The sequence below is a fragment of the Eschscholzia californica genome, unplaced genomic scaffold (assembly GCF_041429995.1).
Source record: "Eschscholzia californica isolate CP2 unplaced genomic scaffold, dmEscCali1.0.p SCAF_1, whole genome shotgun sequence".
NCBI lineage: Eukaryota > Viridiplantae > Streptophyta > Magnoliopsida > Ranunculales > Papaveraceae > Eschscholzia > Eschscholzia californica.
The window spans coordinates 77803358-77826350 of NW_028238198.1; the positions used below are offsets into that span (position 1 = coordinate 77803358).

At 34.1% G+C, this 22993-nt stretch overlaps 2 protein-coding genes across 3 annotated transcripts; both read right to left on the reverse strand.

Moving 5' to 3' along the window:
• Window positions 1-933: 933 nt before the first annotated feature.
• LOC147569435 (alpha,alpha-trehalose-phosphate synthase [UDP-forming] 1-like) lies at window positions 934-9666 on the reverse strand. 2 transcript variants are annotated; one of them, XM_086655927.1, is made up of 18 exons: window positions 9059-9666; window positions 8125-8563; window positions 7577-7674; window positions 7046-7434; window positions 6771-6885; window positions 6538-6639; window positions 5656-5806; window positions 5037-5125; window positions 4640-4688; window positions 4121-4221; window positions 3626-3813; window positions 3272-3389; window positions 2628-2807; window positions 2416-2538; window positions 2235-2322; window positions 2000-2130; window positions 1802-1900; window positions 934-1608 (listed from the first exon to the last, which is right to left on the reverse strand). In XM_086655927.1, exons 2-18 carry the CDS (start codon window positions 8507-8509, stop codon window positions 1201-1203), a joined length of 2814 nt encoding a protein of 937 aa, XP_086512053.1. In that variant the 5' UTR covers window positions 8510-8563; window positions 9059-9666; the 3' UTR covers window positions 934-1200. The 2 variants fall into 2 exon arrangements, with proteins under 2 accessions (XP_086512053.1, XP_086512054.1); XM_086655928.1 differs by having other exon boundaries at window positions 9070-9467.
• A 4657-nt stretch (window positions 9667-14323) lies between these two features.
• Window positions 14324-21654, reverse strand: LOC147569436 (serine/threonine-protein kinase 12-like). Its single transcript, XM_086655925.1, has 12 exons — window positions 21013-21654; window positions 20219-20293; window positions 19978-20073; window positions 19708-19793; window positions 19449-19569; window positions 19018-19097; window positions 17961-18023; window positions 17676-17827; window positions 17434-17519; window positions 16135-16256; window positions 15346-15457; window positions 14324-14617 (listed from the first exon to the last, which is right to left on the reverse strand). Exons 1-12 carry the CDS (start codon window positions 21340-21342, stop codon window positions 14525-14527), a joined length of 1416 nt encoding a protein of 471 aa, XP_086512051.1. The 5' UTR covers window positions 21343-21654; the 3' UTR covers window positions 14324-14524.
• Between the last annotated feature and the right edge of the window lie 1339 nt (window positions 21655-22993).

Below are 22993 nucleotides of genomic sequence, written 5' to 3' on the forward strand. Positions count from 1 at the left end.
CCCAAAGTCATACCCCTCTTCCCCTAAACCTTATCCTAAACCTAATCTCTCCCGCCTGCCCTAATCACCATATTCTTATTTTCTACAACAATATTTTAAAGATTATAAATAACTTGTTTAAGTAGAATTTAAGTAACATCCATTATTATATTTTGGAGGTTCCTCCTTTTGGAAGGCTTTTAGGTTACCTCATATAATTTTTTTTTTTTTTGTTGAAAGAGTTACCTCATATAATTTGATTCCCCTTAAGAAAAGGAACGATAACCGATTTTTTTAAATTAAAACAGTACTTCTAAGAAAATGTACTAGCTCCAGAAGAGTCATTCAGGCGAGTCAAATATCAAAATTCAGAATAAATAAATAAATATTTTGAAATCAAGATTTGTCTTGATTCAATAATATTTTGTCTAGTTATAAGTTCATTGTTCATCATCCAATATGAAATGAACCTTATTATATATATATATTAAAACTTGATCGAAAGTCAAACATACCTATTTTTAGAGAGAAAATCACACGCAAAGAAGTCCATTCGTGTAGTCGTTTTATACGTGGCGTTTCGAATTTTAACTCTGTAGATATTTGTTTATACAGACTAATTTGATCATCCTTTCCAACTCTTTTTTGGAATTTCTTGATATTCCTCCACTTAATTTGGGACTTTGATGTGAAACTTACCTTTTTAATGACATTGACTTCGAAAACTTCTAAAGATATTTTTTATTTCAATCATTTTATCTGATATGAGTCTACGTCCCATACCAGACTGAAGTGCTGACGTGCCCAAAATTTTATCGTTCGTTTTTTTATATAATAATGTTTTCTAATGCACGATGACTCTCGGTGCATAAGCTCTAGTGTGGGATGGAAAATAGGGTAAAGCAAAATATTTCTACTCACATATTTGAAATTAGGAACCATGGACACCCGATAAAGCACAGGAATGAAATTATATTTCGTAGTAATCTATAATGCAATTTTAAGAACATTCATTTCCTCTTAGAACATCAAGCAAAACTTCCCACAGTATCAATCAGTCTAACAATGGAGAAAACAGCAAGTAAACCCTAAAAGAAAGAAGATAATACTTTGCTTCGAAAGGTCAATTACCTGCATTATTCGCCCGTCTTGTCTCCAAAATCCATCCTATTGGTTACTCAGAATATCCATTCATCGGGTGTAACCCACGCGAGAAGTTCCTCAATTTCGTGAAGCTGAAGCTAAATCCGCTAAAAATGTAACAACATCATCTGCAGAGCTTAGTAGGTATCGTGCATTGGAACGTTTCCTTCCCACGGCACAAGAGAAGTAATTCTCTCCTTTGAGATCAAGAACCGATGAACCTGCATTCCATTTTATATTCTCTGGTGATGAACGTAATCCACTCCCGTAGTTTTTGTCGTGGTTTGTTCTTTTCTCAAGACTCGTAGAAGTCTTTTGAGGCCTACCTTGATGAGAAGTTCTTGATCCACTTTTACTAGTCATTTGCTTTGGTGTAGAGCGTTTCCGATCCACAGATGTTTTTATGGGATCGACTACCTTGGCTCTTGAAGTGGATGGAGACTCAGACGGAAGCTCTGGCTCGAAAAATGTATAGATGTCTTCATCCTGAAAAAGCAAATATTAATTTACAAAATGTAGTAGGAACAGATTGAATCTTCAGTGCATATACAGTTGCATTATGGTGGTAAACAACCGACGACAAATTTTTCTAGTTCAGCGAAGAAATTTTGTAACGGACGTTTATCAAATAAAAAATTGTGGAAGAAATCAAATTTTGAAGGATGAAGGTAAAACATACCTTTCCTAGAAAATGTCCGATGGAGAGGACGTAATCAATTGGTGTCACCATGCATTTATTATGAACAATCTCTCCCAAGATACGGTCAACAGCGGCACCCTAATTAAAAAGATCTTGTTATGATCGATGTCCCATCACATAGGTGTATATGTATACGTGTGTGTGTATGCTCAATGACAAAAGTTGAAGTTCACAAACCTTGGTGACACCAACTGACCGAACCTCAACTGAACGGCTGCCTTGAACAACATCAACGGCAGCATTAGAAATTGGACCTGTCCATAGATGCTGTAACATATCCCTCGCTTGGAGTCTCCCAAATTCAATATCTAATTTAAGAAGAGAGAAGAGAGCAAGAAAAAGTACGTATTTAGGCAAACTAAAAACAATTAGAAATAAAAGAACAGAAATAATATGTGATTCAAATATGTACCTGCATATTTATAACTCCAAACAAGTGAAGTCTGACGAAGTTCACAATGAGATCGTGGCGTTCTTTCTGTGAAATACTCGAAAACATGCTGAAAATTTGTATAAAGAAATTAACTTAGCAGATCAAGATTTCGACAAACTTGAAAGGACATGAAAGACGAAGTTACATATATGATAGGTACCTTCACACTGTCAACCCAATCCATGTTCAGATGTTCTGGCATTGTTGTCATCCATTTTCCATTTGTAGGTCGGAGAAACATCCCATTCTCTGCTGCTAACCAAACATCGTATTCTCCGAAGTTCTGCGCTTTGCACATTGAATCAGGGATGGAGTGTAATAATCTTTTATACAGAGAGAAGGGGACGAATAGTGACTACTAAATTTAAGTACCTCGTCTAGAACATTTCTATCACTTCCACTGACGATAACAACGGTAGTTCTTTTATCACTGCATAGAATTTTAAGTGGTTCTTTTAAATCAGGATGCAACTTAAGATCCATTTCTTTTATTTGATCACCCCCTCTTCTCCCTGGAGTATCCACGGGCTCGGTCAAAGTTGCATTGAAACCCTGTGGTTTTGAAACAACATGATTAGAAAAGGAAACAGAATGAAACTCGGTCAAGAGAAGTTTGGATTTTCATCTCAAGGAAACAAGTAATGTGATACAAATACAATACAACGCTATTGTAAGTTTATATTGTAAGAATAGTCCGACATGGATAAAGGGTACTGTCATGACTCATGAGCAAGAATACAATATCTAGAAATTGCGCCGTCATTGCTAATTACTTTTCAAGTTGGATGCCTACAAACTTAATATGGTATCAGAGCAACGCCCATACGTGGTAGACTCGAGGCTGCACATGCTCGCTCAAAGAACACACAAGTGAGAGGGCGTGTGGTAATAGTTCCACATGAACGACGGATACTCTCATGACCAAGAATATATAACATGTAGAGTGTCTCCTTAGACATACGCGAAAAACTAACACATTAAGTGGGTGTTTTTGTAGTATTATAAACGGATGGTACCAATATGAGTAATCGATTTTTAGATTGCAGATAACGTTCAACTGCAGCTTTGACAGGAAGAGTAGGAGGAACTTGTCGCATCCTCAGTTGAGCTTCCACAACAGTATCATTCAGTTCACTGCATTAACACCCATGACATGAAAAATAATTATATCAAATTTAATGTCATTGAAAGTTCAAATCTTGGTTCGAAAGTAGTAGTACAATTGCAGTGAACCCTTAAACACTCATCAGATATGTTTTTGATTGGTGGATCTTTGTACTTATCTGTCATTGGTTCTGAATTATCTAATTCACTCTTAGTTCCATACAACTGTTAGAGCTTGATAACAATATTTTGAATAGAATCAGTACCTTACGAATGTTTCTGCCCAATCTTGAGCCGTGTGAGTTGTAACATGTACGAAGTTATGGTGATGTCGTTTTTCCCTTTCATCAGCAGCCATATTCAAAGCATAACCAATTGAGGCTGCTACTTCTGTGATGTTCCATGGGTTAACAAGGATAGCTCCAGCTCCAAGAGATTGTGCAGCTCCTGCGAACTAGAAAACGAATTGACAACATTAACAAAAACCAGGATCCAAAAAAGTTCACAATTACCGAAAAACAAGCAAATATTATCTGAGTTCGCATGAAGAAGATACAAAGATGGATGAGTTCAACCCAATTGTTTGTGATTACTCAACCAGAAGCATAAGAAATTACATATGCAAATTAACAACCAAATGGTTGAAGTGGCTCAATAGGCATACATAAATGTGAGATAAGAAAATACATTAGAATAAAATTTTCACGAGCATAACAGAAAGAAGCTAGGAAACAAAAATTTTAAGTTATTTTGACAATGACCTCACTAAGGATGAGAACTCCTTTCTTTGAATCTTGGCATGCAACAAACTCATAGCTGACGAGATTCATTCCATCCCTCAAAGAAGTAACTAGAGCTACATCTGAAAAGAACAAACAGAGCAACAACAAGAATTCCATTAATGAAAGTGATCTGAAATTGACGCTTCACGCAGTACCTTAGATAAGGCTTTGCGTAATAGTTTATATTTTGTTATTTTTTCAATCTTTCTTCTTTCACAAGTCCAAGCTAGTGGTAGTGTTTGCTTATGCTTTACTATAATTCCCTATGACATTCATTTATCTTTTAGCTCTATAATGCTGAATTTGAAGTTAAACATGATCTTTTTCTTTTGATAATGTATTGGCAATAAGTGGCCAGTACTTATATCAGTTATGAGAAAACAAATACCCTCTTATATTCTGCAGAATATAGTAACGGCGACCAATTTAATTCTCAACTCATCCGATTCATAAAAACAGAAAAACTCCAATAGACAACACTAATTAATACCACTATACCAGTGACAGCATATAGGGCACATAACGCATGAAAGTCGAGAGATCGATCCTGTGAATAAAGAAGCGAGAAAATGCTTCAGACACTCTTATTATATCAATAAAAGTAAGATATTAACAATAATACATGAGAACACATGAGATCCTATCATATACAATTCGCGAAGTGCAGTAGATAATCAAGCTTCAGTTTTATATTAGTGTCAAATCCAAAAAGGCTTCTTGGACATTGAATTAAACAAGAATGAAACAGCATATATTTATAAAACAAGCTCTTGATCTTCACCATTCCTAGAGAGAAACATAATCTGGAAGAGATCCATTCATATAGAGCACACTCAATCCGACAGTGAAATAAAGAAAAAAGTGGTTTGTCAAATTAAAAAGGCTGAAAACTAACCAGGTGATGAATTGGAACAGCAGTCAAAGATCCAAATCGTCCGTTAATGCGCCCAACTATTTCATGAACCTGGCTTGTAAGTTTTTGGTCTGTATAAAAAGGGAGAAAAGATTAATGAGATGTTTTTATGAGCAATATATGATATGCACCAGTGTTAGGAATGCAGATGAAATGGTCGTCAAGTACAAAATAACTTATAAGGCCACTGAAGAATCACGGGAGAAAGCTACTCTTGGTATCTAGTAATAAACCACCTAAAGACGGGAAAAGGAAATAACTCATATAAAAAGCATATAAAAATATATGTTTCTTTTTCGAACGTAAAATTTAAAGAAACCTGGCAAGATCATCGATCTAAGGTCATCTTATACAAAACCCATTATGGCAACTAAAATCTTTGAGATGTAAATCAGATGTGGATCCTGAGAATTTTATCTTGATCATTTGTTTTGACAAAATAAGGTGTAGTGCTTCCATTCCTCAATACACAATAACTTGATGAAATCTTGTCTTCCAATAGACAGACTAAACCAAATATTATCAAGGATGGGTCAATAATACAACATTTAGATGCAATAATATACTCGTACATTAGAGTATCAAGGTTTTAGAAGCATACACTCAGGAACGTCTGTTCTTGTCGGGACTGCTATTTGCAACAACACCACTTTATCCTGCCAAGCTTTGTTTTCCTCCAGGAACTTTTCAAATGCCAATATCTTTTGCGGAATTCCTTTAATCATGTCAAGGCGATCAACCCCTAACATTACCTAACAACAGCAGATTCCGATGAGAAAATAGAATGACGAAATGATAATGAAATCCCAACACTCAGCAGAGAAAATCTGGTGCATATATCAAGTCTGGCTTGTAGCCTAAGCAGAAAAGAAAAAGAAGCCTATTCCGAGCCTTGAAGTGGTGGAGAATAAGTTGCGACCACAGTAACAAACAAACTGTCAGGACAATCCCATACTGGTTATGGAAGGAGTAGGTGGCCAGGGATCACCTCTTCAGATAGCTTTTGGAGCGAGCGCCTGAAGACTACCAACATTGAAATCAGAGCCCAGGAAACAAGTCTAGACCCAAGCTATAGAAGTTAAAAACGAATGTGTGAAGGGGAGATTCTGGGATAATCACACGTTGGTTGTGTAAGATAAGTGGTTAGATCATTAGTGTGTCTGTATGGATGGGGGGGTGGGGGGGGGGGGGGGGGAGCTCACCTGTTGACTACCCAAAAAGTTGCCCATATAAGAATATTGTGATGATACACATGGAGAAATGGTATTAGCAAGAGAAAACTAATGAAATCAACAGATTTTTCACCCCATGATCTCTTGAGGAACATCTACAGCTTTCTAGCTTATTGAACAGAATTTCGAAGGGAGAAGAAGACGAAGAATCCCAAGATTTTTAAATCAATACAGTAGTTTAGAATTGCATTACCATATTGCATTCAACTTTAAACAAGAACTAGACATTATTCAATAATGTTGCCACACACCTTACGTCCAGCAAATCTTTCCTTCAATTCTCTAATGTCTTCTTGGACCTTTGGAAGCTCAAGTGCGCGAATGAATCGATCAGAATCTATACCAATTGGAAACTGAAATTTCCATCGCAAAGACAAATTTAAAACACCCAAATAAAGAAGCATGAGAAACTAATAAATGCAATTTTCTAGGAAAATTGGTAGAAGAAAACAATGAAATCATTGGATAAATAGTATAGGTATACCGCAGCCACCCTGGTTAGCTTTCCTTGATCTTCGACACCTTCAGGAGTGCCTTCAAGCCCAAGAATACGAGTACAAGCACTGACAAAGTGCCTGGCGTAATCATATGTATGGAAACTGGAGAAAAAAATAAACAAAATCAATACAACATTATAAACTTCACACACAGTGATCGGAATGTGAAAAACAAATTTAATTATATCAAAATGTAGAACTATAACTCAATATGATTTAAAACGCTATCAATTATCACTATCACAAATCTAAAATTTCTTACCCAACAAGGTCAGCAGCAAGAACAGATCTCAAAAGCTCGGAACGAGATGGTAAAGTTCTATGGATTTCGGAAGAAGGAAACGGAGTATGGAGAAACCAACCAACTTTCATTGAAGTGTTATATTCCTTTAAGCATTTTGGAAGAAACATAAGATGATAATCATGGCACCAAACAACATCTCCTTCTTCATAGTGCTCGTTTACCACGTCAGCAAACATTTGATTTGCTGTTTTATATGCATCAAATTGGGATTGGAAACTACGGGTAGTTGCAAGGCGATCTTCTTGAGGAAGTCCAAGATAATGGAAAAGAGGCCATAAAATGTTGTTGCAGTATCCATTATAGTATTGATGTACTATCTCTTCGTCGAGGAAGACCGGGATGCACCTCTGAAGTGAAGGGAAGAGACTTTAGAAGGTAATCTAAGTCGTGAAAAGTTAATGGTTAGTCCTTTTTAGGCAAAACCAAAGTTAGCCATACAAATAAAATGTAGGGATTCGGAGTAGTCTGATTATAAGTGTAAGACCAAACCTTTTCAGCAAGAGCTTTAGTAAGTGCCCTCTGCCCAATCTCGTCGGGTACATTTACCCCAGCCCACCCAATCCATTTTGCCTCAAATTCCTTAACACCTATGAGAAATTATGCCAATATGAGGTGAACAGTTCCACAAATATATCTAGAAAAGAACGGAATCATGTAAATCATTACTTCTACCTAATCGATAATCCAAAACTAAGAACAGTTTTCTAAACTACATCTGTTTACATAAAGTACATGAGACACCAATCAGCAAGGTATCCGATTTCCGCAAAATTTATTGAGAAGAAACTCTGATCCATATCTTCACAACCACCAGAAGAATGGTCATGCTAAATAAAGAACAGACTTGTGGTATGTTATTACAGACAAGTTTTCAGTGTAAAATAAGGGAGCCCGATTATTAATTTCCACGGTTTTTGCAAAATCTAACTACCATACTCAAATCATGGTAGCTCTGGCAATTGACACAGAAGCTTTTGAATTCTTGGCGTTATGTTTAATTAACGTGCATGACTATAAAGAGAATATCATCTACATACCAAGAAGAGCACTAACAAGACCTCCTGCACTTATCTCCAATGACCAAGAATCCTCTCCTCTTCGAACGGCAGACACTGGCAACCTATTAGCAACCACCAATAGTCGTTGTTTCGTAGGCCTACCATCTTTCCTTTCATATCCCTCATTAAGTGCTCTTGCTGCGGAAGCTGCTTCTAATAACTCTTCCTCATAAGGTGTATCCCAAGAGTTACCTTCTCTCAAGCTACATTCTTGTTCAAAAAGCTCAGCTTCCCTACTACCGTCATTGGCATCCTCATTCGGTCGAAAAGTTCTATTGAATTTTCTTAGCTCTCTCTCTCTTAAGAGTCTTTCTAATCTAGTTGGAGGAACAGAAGGATAACCATTGTAATTGTTACCAGGCATGCTACAAAATTCTCTATATTCACCTCTACTTGGACCTTAAATCGGTTTCCGCCCCTGAATTTCATCATCATCAGCACAAGTCAATAAGAGTAAAGCCCAAATTCAATTCAAAAGAATCACAAAAACTCTGTAAATTAAAAAGTAATCACATTCATTTCAAAATCACCCATGAAAAATCATTTCAAAAGCAAAAAAAGATGAATACCCAGATATGCAAACAAGGAAATTGAGACCCAAAAACAAGAACAATTTGTTCCAGACATGAAAGCACACAGAAATTAAAACCCATGAAGAGTCTGATATTCATTAATGAAATACAATTCCTCACAAGAAGGAGAGAAACAAAAATCAGAGTTAAGCACATTTAAACCACAAGAAATGAAAAACCCATATCCAAAATAAAACCCTGAATCTTATACTCATCCTCATAAACCCAAGAAAAATTCAAAATGTATGGATTAGATAATACCCATAGCTGCAAAAATCATAGAAAAAAAAACCCAAGCAAGAAATTGGAAATGCAAAGTATATAACTAGAATTTGACTGACCTAATTCGAACCTGAAGAGTGGGTATGAATTACTTTTTTTTTTCTGATTCAACCCACAAGCTTGAAGGGTTTGAACTGAAAGAAGTAAGAAGGAAACTTAAAAATCTGCCATTAATTTGTAGTGAGAGAATATCAACTTGCCAAAACTGATACTCTTTTTTATGCTTTTGTAATCGTCAGTATGGAATCTATAAAATTAAAAAAATCTTTCATTCCAGGGTGTAAGATATATAAATTGGTTAGACTTCTATAGAGAGAGAGAGAGAGAGAGAGAGAGAGAGAGAGAGAGGGGGGGGAAGGAGAGAGAAGAAAGTGAAAAAATGATTGTGGATATCCATGAGGAAGCATTTTACATAGATTTCTATTGAACACATTTTTTTGCTCCATGCAGACAAAATCAAATGATGATATAGAATTGGACCCACATTCAATTTTTTAAAAACCATGAAAATGGTACTATGATATTACAATTATGGTTCATGATTTTTCTATGTAGATAAATAAAAAATCTTATGAGAAAAAATCCAATAAATGCAGGCCCTAGATGTGTTGGGGACCTAATGAATTCCCTGTGATTTTCAAGACATTTTGTCGATAACATCTAGTTTGGCTTGGGTTACAGGCTTACACAAAACATAGGATATTGATCATCGAATAAAATGTTCTTTAATTTTACTTCGAGTTCATCAAATAAGCGTAGGACACACTAAAAGAAAACAACTCATGTATTGGACCTTAATGAATTTTGGATGATTTTGAAGCTTATGTCGGATGACCAATCTGTTTGGCTTATTTTAAAGAACACGTATGAAACTGAATTATTCTTTAAACTGAATGCATCTTTGTTTAACTTTGAATATATAGACGCAGTAGGTCGTGAAAATATTACTGCAAAAAATACACAAAACCAAGATACCCATTCCTATTGAGTTATAATCATTCTAAAACTTATGAAATACTGTAATTGTGTTTTGGTTGGAAATTGTATGGTTTACACATTAGTCTTGTACTAGGCACATTTAGAGGTAGCATAAAATGTATCTCCAAGAATGGAAAAATTCTTGAACTCATTCAATATGTTTTAAATATGTCATACATTAGTTTTAGTTTAGATTTATTCCCAAGTCTTTGGCGCGATGAGCACGAACATTAGGGCCAAACTTCCACGTCTTTGACTGATTTCTTTTATTTTTCTTCAATTTGGATTGTGAAACAACACTTTTGCATCTAAGGAGTGCTTGGGGACTTTCTACAAGACATTGTCAAAATATTTCTTTAACAATATATTAGGCTCAGTATAGTATCAATGTTTGAATAGTTCATATTTGTATCACAACAAAAAGAAAAGAAAAAGCCACAGTAAAATAGTTTTCAAAACGTGAAAAAAATAGAAAATATCAAAAGATATTACTTAAATTATAACAAACAAATTTTCTTTTTCTCCCCATGATTGTTTGTTACACCTCACTTTCAATTTGTTATTTTTGTAATTTTAGATTCTTAATAACTTTGACAGAAAGTTGTGATATGAATAGTATTGTTATAATTTAAGTAATATCTTTTGATATTTTTGTAATTTTAGATTCTTAATAACTGGATGCCTCTTTGTTTAACTTTGGATAGATAGATGTAGTAGGTCATGAAAATATTACTGCAAAAAATACAGAAAACCAACATACCCATTCCTATCGAGTTATAATCATTCTAAAACTTATGAAATAGTGTAATTTTGTTTTGGTTGGAAAATAGAATGATTTACCCATTAGTCTTGTACTATGCAAATTTATAGGTAGTATAAAATGTAGCTCTAAGAGTGGAAAAATCTTTAACTCATTTAACATGTTTAAATATGTCATATATTAGTTTTAGTTTAGATTTATTTCCAAGTCTTTGGCGCGATGAGCACGAACACTAGGGCAAAACTTCCACGTCTTTGATTGATTTCTTTCATTTTTCTTCAATTTGGAGTGTGAAACAACAATTTTGTATCTAAGGAGTGCTTGGGGACTTTCTATGAGACATTGTCAAAATATTTCTTTAACAATACATTAGGCTCGGTATAGTATCAATGTTTGAATAGTTCATATTTGTATCACAACAAAAAGAAAAGAAAAACGACAGTAAAATAGTTTTCAAAACGTGGAAAAATAGATAAATATCAAACGGTGTTACTTAAATTACAACAAACAAATTTCTTTTTCTCGACATGATTGTTTGTTACATCTCACTTTCATTTGTTATTTTTGTAATTTTAGATTCTAAATAATTTTGACAGAAAGTTGTGATATGAATAGTATTGTTGTTGTATATGAAAATTTGACATACCCAAAAAAGATATCAAATTGATACAAATATCGGCAAGCTGTACCAACTTAATCAGTGGGGTCCAAAGAAAAGAGATGGGAAAGAAGTAAACTCGAAAAATTGACAGATTCCACAGAATTTCTGTTTTTATTATAGTAGGAATAATATGGATAGAATATAAATACCCGTGAAAAGAGGGATTCTGTTAAGGGCCGGTAATTATAAGGCCCAAAATGGGGAAGTTAAAGAGAATCAGGCCCAATACTAAATAATAATGAGGAAAAAACCCAGTAGGTAAAAATACAATTTTACCCTCCAAAATGAAATTTTCCGCCCAAATCAACGTCAAAAACAATTTTGAACATTTCTGAACAATCTTTGGTTTGCTCTCGACAATTTTGTAAATTTCTGAACAAATCTTAGTTTGTCTCAACAATTTGTAAATTTTTGAACAAATTCGTTCTTGCTTAGACATTGTTTTGCCAAAATATTTCGCATTTTTTTCTTTTGCATTTTACATAGACAAACTAACACAAACATTTTGGCTACAACATTTTTCGATTTGTCTTGTGAAAAAATAAATGGTTTTGGCATTTTTTGTTTTGCCTTCGACATAAATATAAAGACTAAAGCATTTATTTATTTGTCCTTTACAAAAATTAAAATGTTATGCATATTATCCTTTGTATTTAACAAATCTGTTAACGAACAAATAATATTTTGACTAATACATTATATATGTTGTTAAGAACATTATATATGACGCCAACATTTTATAATAAGTCGGGACATTATTATAGATATTGTTTTATAACAACACAATGATATATGTTGTCAACATATAAGGGTAAAAATGGAATTATGAAAAAAATATGTTGTCTTGTTAACAACATAATTACATATATTGTGAACATTTTGAAAAATGTTCAAAAAATGGGTTTTTTTGACATTATTATTTTTGAGTGGGTTTTTTTCTTATTAGGGTCTAGATTTTTGGGGTTTTCGCTCATTGTTTATTCTGTTAAATGGACACCACCCATGTGGGTAGACACCACCATTATATCCTTCACTAAAAACAACACTTTTGTAAGGCTCACTATCTTTCTAGCATATTTGGTCTTAGAGTAATAGTAGAGCACAAGAAAATTTAAAAAATTTTGGACAACATATATGTGATTTGTCACATTTCAGTAGATTAGAATCATCGGAAATACGAAGCACATAAAATTACATAGAATTTCTGTATAGACTCATAGCTTTCTGGATTTTCTTGTTTCTTTATTTCGTAGCATTATTACTCTTTTTTGTGTTTTGTAAGGCTCACTATATTTTTAGCATAATTTGTTTATAAGAGTAATACTAGAGAAAAAAAACTTAAAAAAATTAGACAAAATTTATGTAGTTTGTCACATTTTAGTAGATTAGAATTATCGAAAACACGAAATACAAAGAACCATCATAATATATAGTATATATATGTATATAGAAAGTTACACAACATAATATATAGTATAGTATATATAGAGAGAGAGAGAAAGTTAGGTCACAAGAGAGAAGTGTGATGAGGGAATGAAACATAGTGAAGTTTTATTCTTTAGTTATTGTGACCAATCATTTGGAGGTAATGTGTTCCTTTCTTTTTAGAAAGAGGGGAACCCCTTTTAATCTTATTAGAACAACATAGGTGCTCTTCCTTTTATCTCTTCTATTAGTGTTTACTCCTAATCCAACCCATATTTAATTTGAAAGTACACTAATTATACATTTTAATGGATTCCACAAATTTTCATCAACTAATCTTTTTTGAGCATCCAGTAAGTTAAAAACGGTTTTATACATTGTACAGACGATGAAGTCGATATTTTAAGTAATAAGAGTTAAATTGATGAATCTCCACTAGTCAAGTGGGAAAAATAAACTCGAACATGTGATGTTTTGTTCCACTTGAGTTTATTATTATATGTACGAATACAAGTACAAAACAAATAACCTAGCACCACCACCCCATCACAAGTTCCCCATTCACAAAGGAAAAGTTGTTTTCTTGTGTAATTGTTTTAATTATGCAGGAGAATATCTTATCTGTGCAGAATCTATACTCCAATCTTTGAGTGAGTGATACATCTTCCACTAATGACTAAACTACTTATTTCATTTTTTATTCTCTTTTTCTTAAAGGGTTCGAGTCTATTATATGGTAATGGTACCGTTAGGGGGTCGGGTTGATGTATGGGTAGGTTCCAACCCTCGCCCTCACAAGAAAAGAAGTAAATGAAAACATAAATAAAGATACAATTGTCCGGTGTGTTTTTTTATTTTCTGAATCTGACTCGCTTTTGTTCATGAATACACTAATAACCATTTCGAATTATTTTCTTAATTTTGACATGTTTATATGGTTGAGTCAAACTTAATTTGAGTGACCCATTCCATTCACACAAGTTAATGGACAAACCATTCAGACAAACCTAAAGATATATTAGATTTCTGCCTCTATGTCTGACTTTTTTGTTTGAACATGAAATGATGAATAACTTTTGTTTTCTCTCTCTTTATCTCCAAGTAGAGGAAAGACATAAAAAGATTTCTTTGTCTAAGAAAGTTGGTTCTACTTTAAATCTTATAATAGATTTTGTGTAGATAACTCACTTTATTCTTCAACGTCAAATGATATCTAATGTCTTCTTTTTCAGCTCCTGGAATAAACCTTACTTAATGAGAGGGAAAAGGTAAAGGAAAATTTGTCGATCTAGGTCTATTCTAAAAGTCGCCGAAAGTTTTGGGAAGGGTTTTTATAATAATATTAGATGTCTCTAATCTCCATAATCTACAATGTGATTTTACTCTAATGAAACAGGTTTCGCTTAATTTAGTTTCTTTCTGAATACCATCAAAGTAAAATTCAGCTATTTATGTAAAAATGAAGGCGCTATCAAACACAACTTAATGAGGCCTGGTTCATGGATGAGAAAAAAAATCATTGAATTTCATCTTCACATTAACAAAAACATGCTAAAGTCTTTGATTTCAAATACATCAATCAACAATCTAGACACAAACTTTTTTAATTTCAGTATGTTAATATGAACTTATCAATACAAGTTTGTTGTTCTTAGTACATAAATGGTGAATGATAGTGGAAAAACAATCACAAGTTTGAAATCAGTGGTTGGTTGAAGAAGTCGATGAATGTGAACTGGGGTCTCTCTTCCACATTGCTTCAAGATGGAAACATCTCAAGGATTTAGCTCTAGCCTGTTAATATCAAAAGAGTAAAAGAAACGTCATAACAAACGAACACCCAAAATCTCTTCACAAGGTCAGTATTTGTGAACAGAATATTCACATATACACAAGGAATTGAGATACTGAGAAACCAAGTTTCGAATTTTTTTTTTTACAATTAAAACCTTTTCATTTCAATCACCAGAATGTTTTCAACTGTCAGTTGCTAGAATGACAAACTATGTCTTCTGTAACTCTTTTGCTGATCACAGGATCCCATAATTCAGATCCTAATGTGTTCATGTGTAGGAAATTTAAACCCACGTTGCTTAGGAAGACCTTTTTAGATGTGACTTATAACACGACCTTTTATCTCACGGGTTATGCCTTTTGAGTGGGTTTGGGGCCTAGACGGGTTAGGAGTCGACGCCTGGGTGGTTTAGGTCATTGCAAGGGAAGACCTTGTATCATGCATTCATGTGGAACTAAGCTAGTAGTATTCCTAGGTTGTGCCAATATCAAGAGGGCAATATGGATCGTGTTGAGAAAGAAGGTCCTGCATCAACTCGTGCATGTAACTGCTCATGCTAAAAGCCTAAAACCCATGACAATAATGGCAAGAAAAATTCCTATGATGAGATGGGTTAGTCTCTAAGATGAAGTTTCGTTAGAATTTATACTAGAGAATGGGGAGTGGTTCAAAATATTTGTTCGGGTTGATACATAACATTATAAATTTACAAATATTAAGCACTAACCTTCCAACGCCGCTTATGACCGAGACTTTTATAAATGGCATTCAGCTTTCCTATTATCACTCTAAATGTTGGTCTCTTCTCGGGCACCTCATTCCAGCATTCCTCTATCAACCTGTGAATGGTGCAAGGACGACAGGACATTTAGAACTAAAGTGTCACTCAATTGTGTGAATAGGCAACAGCATGAGCTGAAACTCGGAAGATATCGTGAGTGGTGAAGCATTCAAATACTATACAAGGTCTACGTAAACTAGCTGACAGTAACATGAGAAGGCGACACATAAATAACAAATCAAAGATCCCCTTTTCTAGAAAAAAAGACAATTTGCCCAAACACGAGACATTAAAAAGAGAAACCAAACATAAATAACAAGTACAAAAGGGTTTTCTTTATATTTCCTGACTAATGGTTGAAATTGATCTAACAACTTATATAAGAAAGAATAGAGTGTCTCATTTTAACAACTCTTTGCCTCCTAAGTTGTAGTTCTTGTGAACCTTAAGGATATTTTACATAACTACAATTCTTTGTAGATGTACTGTAATTTCCTTAACTTTCAACAAAAATACAATTAAGACAAAAAGATGTTAAAATGAGACACTATATTGAATAACCGTTTTCTTATATAAGTTGTTAAATAAGTCTCAACAATTCGTCATGAAATATAAAGAAAAAACTTTTATAATGCTATAAATTCGAAGTTTGCTCTCTATCTTTTCTATAAATTAAAATACGTCCAACTTCCAAAATTTTGCATGTTATATATATAACCAAGTTAAAGGACATACTGTTTTAATCCATGTGAGTAAAGCTTTGCTGAAGCTTTAAAGGCTGGACGCTCTCTTGCCACATATGCGTTAGCAACTTCATCTTCTTGTTTTGTGTCAAAAGGTGGGTGCCCTTCAATCATCTATAAAGAATAACAATATCACTGACTACCAGTAAACTCCAATATCAGAAACAAGCAGGCAGCATACTGCAAGATCCATAATCTACGAATAAAGTTACGTGGCATTATATTATTATATTAAAACAAAGAAGTACTAACTATTACACAATGAAGTTATGTTCACATCACTTGCCTAAGATTCAGTGCAGGTTTAGCAATCTCTTTTTTGAGATAAAGCAAGAATGTAATTGCGGGTTTCCAATGAATTTGAGTAAGCGTAAAGCCATTAAATGAAAACTCATACATCTAGCTGTTACTGTAGGTAAAAGCTAATCATTTTTGGGTAATGGATGCTTCTTTGTTTACGAGAAGTTAATTCAAAGCTCCAAGGCTATATCTGTCTTCATAAAAGTTCTAATCCTTTTGCTTATGAAGTATACAAATTATACAAAGAACTAAAGAGTAAGAATGTGTTTGACAAAAAATAACTACGGGAAGGCATAAGTTATGAGCAAAGTAAACCCATAATTTCGTCTAACTTACTGAACAGCCACAAACCCAGTAGGGCCACTGTACAGAGGCAAAACATTAAGCAAATCCTTGTTATGTCAAGATTTCAAAAATGCAACCTTAGTTTCCGTGACTAAGCTAGCTAATATGTGAAGTCGTTAAACATTTTGATGTGAAGCTTCAAAGATTTCCATGTGAGATAAACCCATAATTTCGTCTAACTTACTGAACAGCCACAAACCCAGTAGGGCTACTCTACAGAGGCAAAACATTAAGCAAATCCTTGTTATATCAAGATTTCAAAAATGCAACCTTAGTTTCCGTGACTAAGCTAGCTAATATGTGTAGTCGTTAAGCATTTTGATATGCAGCTTCAAAGATTTTCATGTGAGATATTTTGATTGTACACCCTCATGGCAGAAGTAATTACAAGATCCTCAGAAGAGATGAAAAAAGTAATTGAATAGCATTATGGTAATCATATTGCAAAACCCAATGCCGTATAACTTTCATAAGAACATTATATGAACTCGAGGTATAACATAGCAAATGCAAACTGATTTGAGAACTTAAATTAACCCTGATCTTGACTATAAAGAATATTTAGAAAGTGAAAGAAAACACAGAGAAACATACACACACTCACTGACACAGACACACAGAGACAGTTAATAAAGTAAACATTTACCTCATGAAGAATTAAAGCGAAGGAAAATACATCCACTTTCATGTCATATTCGTCATTTCTGAAAACCTCTGGAGCAACATACCTGCCTGTCATTTTGAATTAAGGGAATAATAAGAAAGTAAACATAAAGACCTTAAAAGATCAAATCCGATTGATTTTCAGTACAACATTGAGTTCAAGTGGTTCTACTTTGAATGAATACAATAGGGCAAGGACAACTACAGTAGCAAGAAACAACTTACAAGAAGTGTCTTCACATGCCAAAGGTTTATCTTCTTTTATAGTATTTGTAACTTTCAGTAGCTTGCGAACTCCCAAATCCTCAACTTTCAGTAGCTTGCTGACGCCAAAATCCGCAACTTTAAGATGACCAGTATCGTCTCGTAGTATATTTCTGTTACCTTACTCGAAGGTAGTTGGAATAGTCAGATAGTTCATAAAAATCTATTTTCAGATTTCAAACTGGCATGAGGATATAACCTCTACAAGAAAACTACTTCAAGAAAGAGTTAAAGCTGAAAACTTACGAAGGCTCAAGGTCACGGTGAATTATAGCTTCAGGCGTCTGCTCATGCAAGTAATTCATTCCCCTGAAAATTATCAAAGAAAATATCATCAAGAATCCTCCAATTGTTCAAGGTACTGTATTAAGTGTTTGTTCCAGTTCAACACCAGAGGTCTGACAATCTGTTTTAACATGTGATTGTTCTCCATCAGATAGCAACAGTACAACAACATCAGTGATAGATCGAAGCTTGAGGTTTTGGACTTACAAGAACGTGTAAGCTATTATTTATCAGTGTACCAATTAAGAAAAAGAAATTATATTAGCATTTCCTCGAAGAATAGTATTAAACCACATTTAAGTTGTCTTTACATTTTATGTTACTGGTCTCATATAAGACATAACAACTTAAAAGAGGTACTTCACCATCTAAAAGTAACAACATTTCTTAACTCGATCTGAGAAATAAGACCAGCATAGCTCTCAAGGTTTACTCGACTGTAGCTTGGTATGTGAACTCATATTTCACTAAGGTAGATTCCATACTTATCCCGCTAATTTTCAATTGTCATGTATATTCTTTTCACACTTAATTTTGGCCATTATATCCATTGAGGTTGCAAACAGTGATCTAGAAAATAAAAGTATAATTGCCTCCATTGAACTTCACGCTTAATGGAGCTTGTATCATTGACATATCACTTTCCTATCCTGTTTTACTTCTCTACTTAACTCACTCCTTTCAAGATTCTGGACATCCTAAACCTAGTTTGTTATCCAACAGTCAGATCTGTCAACTCGCAAATAAAAGATTGTGGCCCCCCTAGTTGGATCAGGAAGGTAATCCAACTAGAGTAAAGCAAACAAAATCTGGAATCATCTCAAACAAATTATAACTTCCCAAATTATTCTAGATTCCAGATCCAGACGCAACAGCATGATGCACAAGGTGATACCATTATGAAAGGTAGAAGTAGAACAGGATTAAGCAGCATATCTTTATTAAAAATTTGGCAAATTATACTATGTTAAAGCATCAGATTTATCGTGCTGCAAAAACAGAGACACTTCCAGATCACCTTGCAATATCAAGTGCAAATTTCACTGCTGTTGCTGGCTTTAAGGCCCCTTTCTCGGTCAAGTATGCACGAAGATCACCCTGCAACATAAGTTTGACATTAAATATTAGCATCAGCTTCTAACTTTGCAATTGAAATCTCAGTGTTAAAGGAATTGCACATATAGTATGAACCTGCTAATCTTTATAAATTGCTTCTAAATTCTGCTAACCAAAAAAGACATGGGAAACATTTGAGGACCTAAGATACTAATCAGTGGTATAATACAACAAATAAACCCTGCCCCAAAATAAATCAAGTCAAGTTCTAAACTCAACACTAATGCAATCAAAAACATCGTGTTAGAAATTATGAAGGCTTAAGGTCAATCCAGCATGTTAGAAATTCAAAATAAATCCAGTCAAGTTCAAAACTTATATATCAGAATAGACCTTGGGCAAGTATTCGGTGACAATCATCATTGGACTACTTTGTGTTACAGCTCCCAAAAACTGGACTACATTAGGATGGCGTATCCTCTGTAGCAATGCAAGCTCATCCCTGAAAGCTTTTCTGCAAAATAACCTTTCTTAAAAAATATATATGTAGTCATTTTAAGAAAGGTGCTCTAATTCATAGAGCGTAACACTAAGTTGCGCCTAGCAAAGTAGACAAAATTCAATAATCCACTAAAGCATATGAGACACTCACACTTTATCACCGTCACTAATTACGTCCTCTGGAAGCTCTTTCACAGCAACTTGAATTCCACGCCATGAAGCAATACGAAAGGTTCCCTAGATAAGATCGATGGTGAATTACATGAAAGAAATTGACAACCTTAAGGAGTGAACTTGTCTGAAATACTCAACATCCACATACTTAACAAAGCAGAAAGTTAAATTTTCAAATAAGATAAAGTGAGTGAGCGAAGTTCCCATATATAAATAACCTAAAGTTGGAACAAAAGACATTATATACCTTAGTTATGTAAACACTGTTGGTAAAATCAATCTCACTTGGGTCGATCTCATATTCCGGAACTTCACCGGCACTGTTCACGTGCATCGGAGCCACCTAACGAAGTAGTCATAAGAGAAAAGGACAGCAAAATCAGTCACTGGGAGATAACAAGCATTGCAAGTAAGCTTTAAGGTGTCTAGAGATGCAGAACCTCGTCCCGAAGCTTAAAAATAAAGGATGATATGATGTAAATGTTTACCAGAGGCTTTGCTCCTTTCTGCTCTAGAAGCTTTTTCACATTATGGTTTTTGTAGTAGATTGCATCAGCAAGAGGCTATTTATGCAAAACAAGAACAGTTGAAAGTCATTAGAATTCATTTCGATGCACAGCCTCTCGAGAATAATGATATACACTTGAATAGTTTCTATAGATCACCTATCCTTAACCTCAGTTTGCCCTAGTTTTATAAAGGGTGGCTTTTCGATGTAAGAGGTGTATTCTATTTTTCGGTTTTGAGAGGGAGTCGTGGAGGTGGAGTTCTAGGGTTCCAGTGAGCTACAAATACTGAAATCCTAGAGATAATGAAAAGCATCGCGTCATAGTTTGTCGTGGAGTAGGTCTCACCAACTTGACCACGTAAATCTCTTGTGTCACTGTGTGATTCTTTACTTTCGTTATGCTTTTCTTGGTTTGCTTGTTCTTCGTCATAACAGACTGTATACTAAGAAATTAAGGATTTCACACCTCAATACTTCAAATAAAAAAGGGTATATCATCCATGTATTTCAGGCATTCATTTATAATAATAGCAGCTTTCACCTCTATTAAGCAAAGAATCTATAATACTAGTTCAATAATAAACTAGTAATTCAAAGTACTAACCCAAATACCTAACTGATAAATCTTATTATTGCTACTAGTTTAGGTAAAATTCGAACACCAAGAGACATCAAAATAGCCTAATTAAATCCGTAAACTAGATCTAATTAGGTTTTGCGATTTTCTGTATATAAATTCTATAGAGAGAGAGAAGATAAATCATATATATATACCGTACTGCCCCAACGATCTTGAGGATCAATTTCAGCACCACGTTGAAGTAACAAATCAACAACATCAGCAACACCTTGACAAGCAGCAATATGAAGAGGAGTTCGTCCATCTTCATCCCTAAAATTGACATTAATACCTGAATCTAAAAGTTCATTAATACCTTCTAAATCACATTCATTAGTAAGATACATGAGTTGAAATGTTGGATCAATTTCATCTAATTCTTCTAATGATTCTTCATCATCTTCAATTCCTCCAAGTCCATCTAATTTCGCTAACGATGATTGTCTTCCTAAACTAAACGTCACTGGTACTACTTTCCCTTCCATTTCAACAAACAAAATCTTCTTCGATTCAACAAAAAAAGAAAATCCTCTTCGTTTCAACTTCCCTGAGAAATTGGAAACTACTATATTATTGGAAGAAGAAGAAGAAGAAAAATAAAGCTAGAGATGAACTGTCAAAAGAAGGGATTTTATGTGATCAAGCTGCTGGTTGAGGACAGAGTATATAAGAGAAGCCCTAAAAATAAAAACAATCTGTTTGTTTAGAGGGAGAAAAGTCAGAATGGGATCATGTGAAGACGACAACGAATTTTGACCCTATTTTACGTTTTCCACTTCTCAAATAATTTGACCGACAAATTTATTCTTATTTACTAGTATATATTTAATAATTTAGATTCAATATGTATCGATTTCGCTTCTTCTTGGAATCGAACTTAAGACATGTCAATGTTATCAATCACTTAGATACAAATGTTTTTTTTGACATAATAATCTTTTTTTATGATCTATCAAATGTTGTTTATAACTGTTATTTTTATGAAAAAACATTAAAGTGATTATTATAGTGATTCCTGTTTTAGAGATCAAACGCGTAATGATTTTGTTGAGAATAACTTATTCCGTATTACAAGGCGTCTAATTTTAAACACCATTACCAACCCTTCAACTTGGTTGTGTTTGTGAACACATAATCTATAAAATTAAGGTGCTGTTTGTTTTTTTATTTATGTCTGAATCTGAATTGGTTGAATCTGAATTGGCTGAACTGAATTGGCTGAATCTGAATTGCCTTAATTATTTTACAACTAAGATGTTTGTTTTTCTAATCTGAACTATTAAGTCTGAATCGATGTTTTGTCAATTATACCCCTAAATTTGATATTTATACCACAAAAAACCTTTTTCACAAAACCCTAAACTCTCCTAAATCTAGAACTTCTGCCGCCCCTTCCTTTCTCAACCCATTACCCAATCTCAACTTTCCATTATTTACCCCCTTCCCTTTCTCTTTGTAACACCATTACCCAAAACCTCAAATGAGCCACCAGGATGATACGATCCTTCAGGAAGACTCCATTGAAGACCTAAATCAGAACTAGATGAAAAAATCCCATCTTTTCTTTTACTCTCAATAACCTTCACACTTTCCCTACCCATTGATTGCAAACTTGTAAAAAGTTAACCTTTTCCCTAAAAGTATCACCTACCCAGAGTTAAATTTCCATTCAATCTAATGATTTGATGGTCTGAGAACACAGACAGAGAATTCTTATAATCAAATGGGTACCCAAAAAGACAAATTTTTATCTAAAAAATGAACTTTTGCAAATGAAAAAAAGGTGAGAAATGTCACAAACCTGTTAAAGGAGAGATTTTGAGATATGGGTATTGATATATTGGATTAGTAATGGAAGAATCAAAGAAGGCAGGATTATTCTATAGAGTTTTTTAGGAAGAAAATCAAAGATAAAAGAGAGGGTAGGGACTCTCTCTCTCTCTCTCTTCTTCTTCTTCACCCTCACAAAATTAGTAAATCTGACAATGGCGAATACTAATAGCTTCAAGGTAGTTGTGTTCCGTTACTTGTTACTTCTAATGGATATTTTTTCGACAGATCTACGAAGGTAGTAGCTTCAATTTATATCTCTCTCTCTCTCTCTCTATTTCCCTTTAACCGATCGGCAACTTTAAG